The following is a 12,318-nucleotide window of genomic DNA, read 5'->3' as shown; positions in this document are numbered from 1 at the left end:
TTTGGAATATTAATTAAATAATATTTACAATTGATTTTGTCAATTGTCTATTTATGTGATTTTTTATTTTATATTTAGAGAAATTAATTTATTTGATTTTTGTCTTCACCAGTTTTACAAAGTAAAAACCCTGCATATAACAAAAAATCGAAGGAAGCCAAGATTGCAATCTGATACCGGAGAAAGTCCAAACCACCATGAAAAAACACAATTTTTATTACTGAATTCAAAAGGGTACAAACGAGAATCTTGCAAACATGAAATAAAAATGACAAACATACAAACGGATAGAACAAGACGATGTTGCAAAAATATAAGATAGAAAGTAACACAAAATACATAAACAACCATCTTGGAAATGGGGACAAGGGTGGTGTTCGCAGAAGGGTTGGCGACTGCTGGAAGGTAGCCAGAGGAAACTGCGGTGGTCTGTGGCAATAGCAAACTGGTGGTGGGGTTGGATGGCAGGGCTGGACAACAATGGAGACGGGCGCCGGGGGCTGGACAACAACTGTGAGAGGCGCCGATTGCTGGACAGCAGTAGGGACAAGCCTGAGATGTTGTTTGTGGTAGGGACTGGTTGGGGAGGGTCTTGACGGATTGTTGGAGGGTGAAGGGACAATTGCAGAAAGGGACAAACAACAACGAGGATGGCGTTGGCGTCAGTGATGGCACAGGACAATGGCTTGGAGATGTCAAACAGTTGAAGGGAAGGTGTTGACGAGGGCGAGGGAAGCATGAGTGCTGCTAGAATGAGGAGGGAGGGCCTGGACGGCTGCTGGAAGAAGACCGAAGGGCGATGTGCGGCTGCTGGAAGAGGGACGAAGGGGCTACGGAAAGATAAATGTCTCAAGAATTGAACAATGTTTACAAGATTGATTTACCGGGAGATTATAACATCTCCATCACCTTCAACATGCCCATGCTTGACCTAACACTATTCAACGAGGATATAAAAGCTTCAACAGATGAGGTCGAAGCTCTCCCAACCCTCGAAGACTGAAGCGGGAGTCACGACTGGACGCTTAGACTGAATCGGTCCACGTCTTTTGAGGGGCCGACAGGCTATTCCAAGGAAGGTGCTGCCTCTTTCCAATAGACTGACCCATTCCTAATTATCCTAGAGTTATTTATTTATTTTGTGATGTTTAGGGTTTCAGCTTTTTGTTTGTTTGTTTTGTGACAATTGTCGACATCTTTGTTTTCCCTTTTAGGGTTTTATTCAAGAGTCCGAGTTGTGCTTTGGTGATGTTGTTGTCTAAAGTTGTTCCACTTCAATTCCTTAAAACAAATCCTATACAATGCACTTTGTTTATATGTTTGAGTTTAACTGCTTATTAATAAACAATTTTGTGATATATAATGTACAACCTTTGCATGTTTAACTTTCAGTTACGAGCTGACTTCTTTGTTTCCAGGGGTTCATCATATATGGGATGGGGTTGTTGGCCATCTGCTAGAGGTAGCGTTGTTTTGAATATTTTTTTGTAAATGCGTACATTATAGATTACTTTTTGCGGGGAAAAGATTATTATTTCTTTTACAGCTTTTCAAAAATCAAAACCAGCAAATAAGAAACTTGGCCCTTGATGCATTGGATCAATCCATCTGCGCGGTCTTAGGTTCTGATCAGTTTCAAAGTTCCAAGGCCTCTGAACTTGAGTTGACTGCTACAGAGGTAAATAAACTTTTTTTACCACCTTTTCCATCAATTTTTTGATCAAATAACTGGCTTAATCTTCTTACAGGTGAATAATAGTGTTGATAAAGACAGACCATTTGAGCATGAGGCATTGTCTCCCTTGATAACTCTTTATAATTCAAGCCAAGGCCTTGATGTCCAAGCAGGAGCACTGAAAATATTACTTCATGTCTTGGAGGCATGCCTTTTCAAATTCTGACTGCTGCTAACATATTAATTAAGCTTCACACCCCAGGCTCTCTCTTAATTTTTAGTCTTGGCTTGCAGAGATATGCAGACAAACTTCAATTTTGCTGGTCTGGTATACTTGATATGTTAAGGTTTTATCTAACTCGCTTTTTAGTCAACATGGTTTTTTTATCTAATGCATTTAATAGGGGAAAACCTTCTTTGTAATAACAGTTATTTTTAATTTAACTTCAGGTCTGTTGCTGATGCTTCAGAGAGGGATCTTATCCCGCTAGGATTTCAGGTGGGAAGGGTCTTTTTTTCTTATTATTTTCCCTGAGTACTTGCTACATACCAAATCATATTATGTGATCGCTTGCTTTTTTTTGCTGAGCTGTTGCAGCATTAAAAAAAAAAAAAAAACGGTCTATTAATTCTTTTGAAGTAGATTTTATTTTAAATAAAAAAGTAATCTTCTTATGGATTGGAATTAAATTATATGATTTTCAGTTTCGTTGTCTGCATCTTTCCTGTGGAAAATGGGCATGCTTTCCTAAAAATAGGCTCGATAGTGTCTTATTTAGGAATAAATGAGAAGTGCTATTGTAGCAACAATAACATATGTTGCCTGCCTAAATGGCAGGCGGGAGGGAGGGCTAGAAAATATGGGTTTACCTTTCAAAGCAAGCTCATAATAAGAACTTTTCAGCTCCTTCGAAAAGTCTAATTTTTTATCAACTCATAGTAGTCTTATTACTTATGACGCCTTTTGAGAAAATAATGTTTATCTATCTATAGTATAGAAGAAAACTAATATATCTTTTCCTTATGAAGTTCTTGATTTATAGTGATTGTGAGATCCATTGAATGCTATTACTTTATATGTCTTTTTGGAAAATGAGATGATTTTTATGTTTCATTGATGCATGCTATAATAAGTGGCTACAAATATACTTGGAATCCCTCTCTCGCTCCCTATCTCTATGCAGGCATGTACAAACACACAAGAAAGATGCATACAAATGTGCCTAGAGTTTCACAGACTGTCTGTAGTTTCTCGCACAGCTTAATTTTTTTTCTGTTGTTGTATCCTTATTTTTTTTTGTGTGCAGAACATAAGGGTTATTATGAATGACGCATTATCAACCATACCAGTTCAATGTCTTGATGTGTAAGATCCTTTGTTCTTTTGGGTTTGTATCTTTAAAATGTAGGGACATTTAGATACATGCCACACAATTCTTATATATTTACATATCTACACCTAAACTTTGATATTTACATGCACACCAATCAAATCATTAACATCACATCAAAAATATCATTTTTACTAATTTCTTAAAAGTGAAATACACCTTTTCATGCATAAGTTTATACCACGTAAGTGTTATGCATGTAAATATTAGATATGTAGATACAAAAGAATTGTGTGGCATGTATGTAAATGTCCCTAAAATGTATATCCCTTGGTAAACTTAATCTCTTCAATAAGCAAGCATGGCTCTTTTCCGTATATTGGTAATAGCAACATTGCTTTATTTTGTTTGTTTGCATAGTCAGTTCTCTTGTAGTATTTAATTTACACCTATTTTCCGGACTTCAATCTTTATTGTCTTTATAAACACAACTTTGCAAATACTGCAAACCTTGCAGTTCATTTGGAGACTTTAGAAATACCTGGTATATCATATCCCTTCGGAACAATATGATTGGTAAGGGTCTCTCTGATTACATGGAGATGTGGACTAAAATATAGTATGATTTTCTACTCACAGCTATTGAAGGAAGGATAAAGTTTGTTCTTGTCAGGAATTTTAACTCCTGGATATTTACCCATCCCTATAAATTAATCCTGAATGTAAAATTAAAACATTGACATTCTCTATCCATGAGATGGTTATGAACTCATCTTGTTTGTTAACGACTTTTCCTTGGTAATTGCCAACGAACCTGCCTATAGTCAGAAATTTTACTATTTGTTGCCAATAAAGTGACCTATTCCTGCTTATGGTCACCGCTAGTTTTAATCTTAGATTGGTTCTTCATTGGTGTTTCATACGTAATTGGTTTGAAGTGCATAATCTTATTCACAATAAACATCAATTAGTTGGTTTAATATGTGAAAAGATAAAGTGCTTTTTTGTCGGTCAAGCTTTCCCAGCTGTTATTGTTTTATATATTCTTTCCTATTCATAGATGCCTAATTAAATTACTAATCATAATTGTTTGATACTGGAGATCAGCGCATGCTTACATGTGAAGTAACATGTGCATTGAAGGAGGGCATATGCCTGCATGTATGTATAATTTTGTGCATGCCTGGATGGATATCTGAGTTGTCTTTGTGCAAGCACACATAGAATCCAATTTCTTCTATATGCATTTTCTTGTGCTCTTGGAAACCCCAAAATGAAATAGATTTTTTAGTTTTTTGGTCTTTTGTAGTTGATTTGTGCTTGAGAAGCATATCTTATTGTATTTAGCAAAATCTTTGTACCTCCTATTTGTTCACCTGTTGAACATCCAAGTATTTGAAGTTCTGGGAAAGCTTGAATTTTATCAAATCCTTTCTTCTTTTAGTGGATTGTTCCACCTAATCTTATGGCTTCATGATTCTATTGTTTTCTAGTAGCTTTTGGAATATGGCCTGATTAGTATGTAATATTATGTCAAATTTTAAGTGCTTGTAGTGTATTTGGTACTTCAATTAGAACAGTGTTGAAAATTTTATCGTGTCAGATTTTTTCTAACCATCACACAGGTGTATAGAAGTCACTGGTGCATATGCTGCTCAGAAAACAGAGATAAATATAAGTTTGACGGCTATCGGACTTCTCTGGACTGCAACTGATTTTATCGCCAAGGGTTTATCTCCTGCGAGTTCTGAAGAAACAACTAATAAAATCGTAAATGGTATTCTTTCACTCCGTTACAACTTGCAATAGATGGATTAGTGTGGACAAAAATAGAACTATTTTTTTTGTGTATGGTATGCTAACTTATTTTTTTAACAGATAAATCTGAAGCTGATAAAATTTCAAGGCATACTGGAACTTTTAGTACTTCAGAAAATGAACAGATTGAGAGTATCTCTAACAGCTTTCATAACCCGAGACACTCCTTAAAAGGGTTTGACCGCAACAAATTGCTATTTTCAGTTTTCTCTATACTTCAAAAACTTGGATCAGATGAGAGGCCTGAGGTATGTAAACTCTTTTCCAATTGAATCTTTCTTTGTGTTCCCAGTCATCGTCTTCTGCTCTTTCCTGTTCTGCTGTCTATAGCTAAATACCTTTCCTTGTTTGTTTATTTTTCTTTTTGAGGTAGCTTGACAGATATTTTGGTTTTACCTTTTCAATATCCATGTTTTTTATTGTACCCGCTGTTGTGTTCAGAAAGCTTCTTTTGAACTAGGAAGCAGTTGTGTTCATAAAGTTTCTGTTGCACAGGGAAGCTATAGAAATTATGATCTGTACAAAGTTAAATTTCATATTTTGAGAGATGATTGTTGGCTGAATAAATCATGTTTAACAGCTGGATGCTGTCTTCAAGTTAAGAAATTTCAATGCGTGCAGTTATATACCTAGGGTAGCATATATGTATCATCATCATTAGCCTTATCCGATGTATTTGGGCTTTATTTCATGACTCCTCATTCTCTTTTCATCCCTATTCCCTATTAAGTATTACTAGAAATGTTAGACCCAATTTGCACAAGTCATTTTTTACAAATCTATTCACTTTAGCATTGGTCTACCCTTTTTCCTTCATTATCCAACCTTTTTTTATCTACAAGTATTATTGGTTCATCTTCTACCATCAATTGTATAACCCAAACCACCTTATTATATTTTTTAATGTGCTTAACTTCAATTGATTCTTCTCTTATCATCCCTCTAATACTATAATTTATTTATCTATTATTAGTTTGACGTATATCTATCTCAAATTCTTACTGTATCTTTATGCTTTACTTGTCTATTATTGATTTTTTTGCTACCCAATATTCATATTCATATGATCCAACTTATCTAAGTATAGTTCTAGAACATTATCTTCTAAATTTATCATTCTTTTACTGCATAGTACTTCTTGGACAGCTTTTTAAAACTACCACTTAGGGTGATGCGGGAGTGCTCCTACTTGAGACGTGGGACACAAGCCACAATGCTTATGCGATTTGTGAGACGGGGAATGGGCCGAAAATATAGTTTTCCTTCTTTTTATGCTTTCTTTCCTATTATCCTTTATTTCTTTTTAGTCATTTCCTATATTTTGGAAGTTAGTTTTTGGCCCGAGTTTGTTATGGACAACTGCCGACATCCCTTTACTCCCTTCGAGGGCTTTATCCGATCTTCGGTTGTATCTCTCTTCCAAGGTGGTGATTATTTTCCCCTATCCCCTTATTTTATCCTCTACATTGCTCCCGACCACCCCTTCTGTGTTGCAGCTGCCAAAACAACCTCTTTTTTATGTTTTTTGTTGTTTCGCGTCACAACTGCGTTCCTCTCCCATTGGCTGTTGTTCTAGCTGCCCACATCCATTTTCCTTGTCGCCTCGCTGCCGTTCCGACCACTAGAAATGCCCCTTTGAAGCCTTGGTTTCTTTTCTAGCCATTCCAAACCACTTTTCTGCCACCTAGTCACTGTTCCAGTCCTCATCCTTTGCTGTCATATTATTGGGCAGTTGTGAGACGTGAATATTTGCTATGTACTTGCTATCTGGAACCCAATAAACTGTTGTCTGGCTGTTTTCTACCATCCAACCACCTTGTCCACCATCCCGCCACATTTCCCAGCTTTTAACCACCACCACTTGAACTAGGATTTGTGTCGCGTTGTTGTTATTTTCTATTTTTTATGTGTCGTGTTTGTTGTTATTTCTCTCTCTTTTTGTGGTTGTAATTTTGAATTGAACAATAATATTTGATTCTTTTTATTGTTATTTGGGTTAACTCCAGTATCGTTTTGTATCAGAGCTATAGCTTAATCCTAATCTTATTCTAGCATCAACCACCACCCGACTCGACCTTCACCCAAAATTTTCTTTCCACCCTACACATTTCCTTCCACATATCCACTCAAACCTTAACCATGCCACTGTCAAGGAGGCAATTGCCGAAGCCTGATCAAGAATTTATCATGGATAATGTACGATGGCTACTCCGCCAAGTGCAGGGCAGGATCACTGTTGACCATATTAGTGAAATCTATGGGAGCAAGAAGACCATCTGAAACCCTTTCGTAGAAATGATTTCAATGGAGAGGAGATCAACTAGGGCCCTTTTGGATACAATATTAGAGAAGACCAAAAGATGAAGTGTCGGTTGGAGGATACAAAGATGAAGTTCCAGTTGGAGGATACCGAGATACTAGAATGAAAGTGGACCTATTGGACTTCGAGGGGAGAATTGATATAAATAATTTTCTTGAATGGATGTAGATTATTGAGTAAATCTTTGAATGCATGGAGGTGCTCAATGACAGAAGAGTGAAGCTTTGTGCCATTAAGCTGAAGAAGAATGTCTTTTATGGTGGGAGAACCTGAAGAGGAGTGACAAAGAGAAGAATGAGACATATCACTTCTTGGGAGAAAATGAAGAAAGCCATGCAACGATAGTACATACCCCTGTGCTATCGACAACATGATTTCTTAAAGCTCAACTACCTGAAGCAGAAGGGGCTTGATACACCTAAAATATATAGTGTTTTTAGACACATTTTTATACCTATTTTTGAGATATTGCATTTTAATGGAAGGTATTTTGTGTTTTTCTTGCAGATACAAGTAAAAAGGTAAAAAATGCTTAAAGGAGTAAAAAAAAAAATCAAATTTGGAGCAAAAATGTGAAAATTGAGCAAAAGAGTTTTGGAGCCTAAGCTCCGGTTAAATAGAGAAGGCCGCGCCTAAGCGCTAGAGGCCCTGCGCTTAAGCGTCAGTGACAGTTACTAGATGAGTAAATTTGGTTTTTCCAAATTTTGAAGATGTTTTTGAGGCACCTATTGACATAAATGGGTGGTTACACTTATCCAAAACAAAAATAAAATGAAAGGAGGCATCTCTTGGGGAAATACATCGAATCAAGACACATATTTTGAAGAGTTACCAAGACACCTTTTGAAAAACTATAAAAGAAAGAAGAAAGGACTTAGAAAAAAGTCCTGAAAGTATTGACAAGTTTTGAAAGTTCATCAAATTAGGGAGTTAGTTGGAGAGATTTTCAGGAACCACTTTTATTTTATCCTTTTTGTTATTTTATTTTGAGTGATTGTAAAAGAGAAGAGATTTAAAGGAACTTCAAGAGTTTGTTGGATTTCTTGAGATAAGTTTTTATCTTTTGTTTCAGACTACTTTTGGTTTTAATTGAGACTTGTTATTTGTTTGACAATGATTTCTACTTTTATTTCTACTTTTAATTTCTACTTTTAAACTAAAGTGTGGTTTTATTTTCTCCATGGATTCTGAATAGTTTTCTTTATCTTTCTTCTTAAAATGAAAGATAATTAAGTTTTGGATGAAAGTTGTGGAGAGTATTGATCTTTAATGTTGGAAGAAGTTGTGATGATTTAGATCTATGTACTTCATTTACTTCTTGATTTGACCAATCCAGATGTTAAAATTTGTTGTGAGAACATGTAAGAACTGGGCTGGTATTGTCTCAGTCAACAATTGGAAAGAATCACATGAGATTGTATGAATGTGAATGCAGTTCATATGATTGAGTGCAAATAAATAGGATAATATTAATTGATGGGTGTAGAGTTAGAGGACTTTAAAGTGACAAGTTAAAACCCCCAACTAAGGATTAATATCATTAAGGAAATTATTATTGGTTTATTATTTTAGGTTTTGATACGAGTTTGTTAGCCCCCAGGTGGAGGGAATCAAGGAAAATTTAGAGTGAGAGTTGGTATTTTCTCTACCTAGCCGGTCTTCAGAACTATTTAAACTTTAAGTTAGCCAATGTTCTTTACCAATGTTCTTTATAGCATCTCTTTATAGCATCTCTAGTAAGAGTAAATAATATCATTGCTCCTATTTGACACAACACTTTGCATACTTCCAAAACAGAATTCTGATACTTATTACTGATTCATGATAAGAAGAAAGATATTTTAATATTAAGTGCTTTTCTTCTACAAAAACTTTAGTTATCTTTTTAAGTTGTTACTGTTTTGTCAAAATATCAAAAATACCAAAAATAATTGAACTTTTAAGTTCTACAAAAATTATATTTAGTTTAAGTAATTGTCTTTGAAAAAACTAGAAAAGCTTTGTAAAAAATGCATATTGCATAATATTCCCTATGAGTTCGATATTTATGTCTTAATCAAAAAGTTTTATATTACTTGATAACGATACTATACTTGCGTAGTATCCCAATATATAAATTAAAATATAAATTCTTATTTTTCTTCAGGATCAAATTTTTGATTTTGTTACAAAATAAGGAAATATAAGTGAAAAATATCATTAAAACTATTGTTATACTGTGCATATAAACATCTCCGGGATCAAGTTTAGCATAGTGGTGAGTATTCCCGCCTGTCACGCGGGTGGCCCGGGTTCAGGATTAAGCATTTCTCACCTTTTTACTTGTATTTGCAAGAAAAATACAAAAATACCTTCCATTAAAACGCAATATCTCAAAAATATGTATAAAAATGTGTCTACAACACTATATTTTAGGTGTATCAGGGCTTTTATTGGAGTACAAAGTAAAATTTTTGTAGCTTAAATTGAAGTGTGAATTGAGGGAGACAGAGGTGCACACCATAGCCAGTTACTTGGGAGGCCAAACACCCACTATCAATAATGTGGTTCAATTGCAATTCTATCCTCAAAGTGCATTTCTTAGCATTGAAAATAGAGAGGCAACAAAAGCAGAGTTGCAACCACCGCTAGTTAGGTAGCCACCCACAGTGGTAGACCTCGAAAGGAGCACGCCTTAGGAATGGAGCAGATTGGTGGGGAACATGACAGAGCCATTCCGAGTAAGAAAAAGCCTGAGAAGAGTTGCGCACCCACTAGAGTTTCAGCCAGGAAATGTTTCATATGCCATGGTTTTGGAAACATCACTTTTGACTGCCCGACATTTACTGCATAACAAGATTGTAATTTTTCACTAAGTTGTGAAAACTTAATATTGATTTTAATTAATTTTTTAGGAAAAATTGTAGATTAATATGTCTGACTTGAGAGATTTAGTTTATTGGTGTATATTGATAGGTATTAAGATTGCAGCTTTTTTTCTATTATTTTTTTTATGGGTAGTGATATATTATTATATATTGATTTGAGATGTTGTCTACAGACTATGTGTAGTGCACTTTGTGGTTTCTTAGCGGCTCTTTTATTTTTTTTAATTTTTTTTACGGTGTCATCATTTCAATAAACTAATGAATTTGATAGAAGTTGATGCACCTTCACATATCACTTTGAATGCAGATACTTTTGCCGAGATGTTGACTGCAATAACTCATATGATTATGAACTCTCAACTTAGGCCAGTTCTAGTGGGGGAGTCCAAGTGGACAAATATTTGAGGTTTTTTCAGGATATGAGGTCACCTCTCTTTTCTGGAGGAGTCCAGTTGATGCTGAGAACTAGCTACTGGAAATGGAAAAGATTCTAAGTGGTTTGTCTTGTCCACCTGATAAGAGAGTTGCAATTACCTCTTTTTCCTTAGAGGGAAAAGCAGAGAGACGGTGACAAGGATAATTGCAATAGAAATTTGTGGTAGAGTCAGTCACTTGGTGCAGTGGGATGAAGTTATGGCAACTTTTAGAGATCACGTCAGTCAGGAAACTTGAAGTCAAAATTGAAGTTATTAAACTCTCAAATTAAATGGAGATAGAGATTATTATTTGTGTATAAGTGATTAAGATAATTGAGGTAAATGTCAGAGTTTATTTATTTTTAACTAAGGAATCTAATGTGTGTGTGTGTGTGTGTGTGTGTATTCCTGTATTAACATATTGATATTGGGTTTAATAATTAGGATAAGCTTTAGAAGGTCATATTGGAGGGAGGAGATGAAAATCGTGACATGAAAGGTGAGTAATTATTTTTCATATGTATTAAATTAAAGTTTTATTAAATAAAGATTTGCATTTTTGCTTCATATTTCTGTTTTTATAATTAGAAACATTTTGTAAACTAAAGAATTACTGAAATGAATGAAATGAAAATAATAATAATAAAAATTTGTGGTTCCAATAACCAAAAATGAAAACAATTAAAAAAAATGAAATTTGTACTTGAGTCGATTTTGGTTATTCTCATATGATATTGGCAGGAATTGCGGTGTACACATACACTAAAAAGAAAATGAAAATGATAAATATGTATCACCGGGTGCAAATTTTTTAGGGTACTTGTTGGTAAAAATTTTTAGGATGTCTTTAGATATGACATTATGATGACAAGCTTCATATGACTCTTAAAGAGGTTAAAAATTATAAATATTTAAATTAAAATTGAATTATTTATTTTACTCATTCATGCATAACATTTGCATAAGAATTTAATGCCTAACAAGTTTGTAATTACTCATTTAGTTGTGAAAACTTAACTTTGAATTTAATTTTTTGTTTTGGGAAAAAACTATAAATTGATATATTTGTAGAATAAATTTAGTTTACAAGAGGACTACTGCTGATAAATATTATGATTGTAGTTTCTTTGTATTGTTTTTTTATGGGTAATGCTATGATGTTAGATGTTGGTTGTAGATTTTTTCTACAAACTATGTTGTTATTTCTGAATGTTTTGATTTCTGTGTAATGTACTTTGTGATTTTTTTAGCTCTTTTATATATTTGGATGTTTTGAAAATTTTTGGAAAGTAAATTGAATGCTAGCCGTTCAACCGGAGTTCCTAACTTGGTTAATTATAAGCTATTATACCAGATCGTGAAAGCTGAGGTGGGGGTGATTTAGAGGCTACATCTAGAGGTTGGGAAAGAGATCTCCAAGCAAAACTACAAGTACCAAGCGCAAGCTAATAAAATAAAAAAGAAGGCGACTTTTCAAAAAGGATATCTTGTGTGGACCAGGTTGAATAAAAATAGATTTTCCATTGAGTTTTTTTGGCAAACTTGAACCAAGAGCAAATGGACATTTCAGAATCCTAAATATGTTGAATGACAAGGCCTACTAGATTGACTTACTAGGGGATTATAACATTTTTTCTACCCTCAACTTGACAAACTTGACTCCATACTATGAGGAAATGGAAGCTTTGATGGATAAGATTGAAGCTCTCCCTACCCCGGGTGACTGACACGGTCATTCCTTTCCCTATGGATCGGACGCGTGAAAGCCTTGTATCCTTGGACCTGTTCGACAGGGCAAAGAAAGGGGTCGACCTGACCCTCTTATGAGTCTAGGTTCGCCGCACATTGGAATGCGCCCCACTGTTGACCTCATTTTTGTGAGGTCTTTTCT

General features: G+C 34.8%; 1 protein-coding gene across 12 annotated transcripts in view; it reads left to right on the top strand.

Annotated features, from left to right (window-relative positions):
* Positions 1-12,318, top strand: part of LOC110030700 (protein MON2 homolog) — a 109,615-nt gene that overhangs the window by 84,536 nt on the left and 12,761 nt on the right. For all 12 annotated transcript variants that reach the window (XM_020733562.1, XM_020733561.1, XM_020733559.1 and 9 more), the window contains 8 exons: positions 1,419-1,462; positions 1,547-1,678; positions 1,749-1,880; positions 1,970-2,022; positions 2,126-2,174; positions 2,983-3,041; positions 4,632-4,783; positions 4,885-5,072. In XM_020733562.1, coding sequence (XP_020589221.1) covers positions 1,419-1,462; positions 1,547-1,678; positions 1,749-1,880; positions 1,970-2,022; positions 2,126-2,174; positions 2,983-3,041; positions 4,632-4,783; positions 4,885-5,072 — 809 coding nt within the window. The remainder of the gene's footprint in view (positions 1-1,418; positions 1,463-1,546; positions 1,679-1,748; positions 1,881-1,969; positions 2,023-2,125; positions 2,175-2,982; positions 3,042-4,631; positions 4,784-4,884; positions 5,073-12,318) is intronic.

Source organism: Phalaenopsis equestris, unplaced genomic scaffold, assembly GCF_001263595.1.
Source record: "Phalaenopsis equestris unplaced genomic scaffold, ASM126359v1 Scaffold000754, whole genome shotgun sequence".
NCBI classification, from domain to species: domain Eukaryota; kingdom Viridiplantae; phylum Streptophyta; class Magnoliopsida; order Asparagales; family Orchidaceae; genus Phalaenopsis; species Phalaenopsis equestris.
The sequence above is the reverse complement of the archived record's forward strand: the minus strand, read 5'-3'. Positions and strand labels throughout refer to the sequence as shown.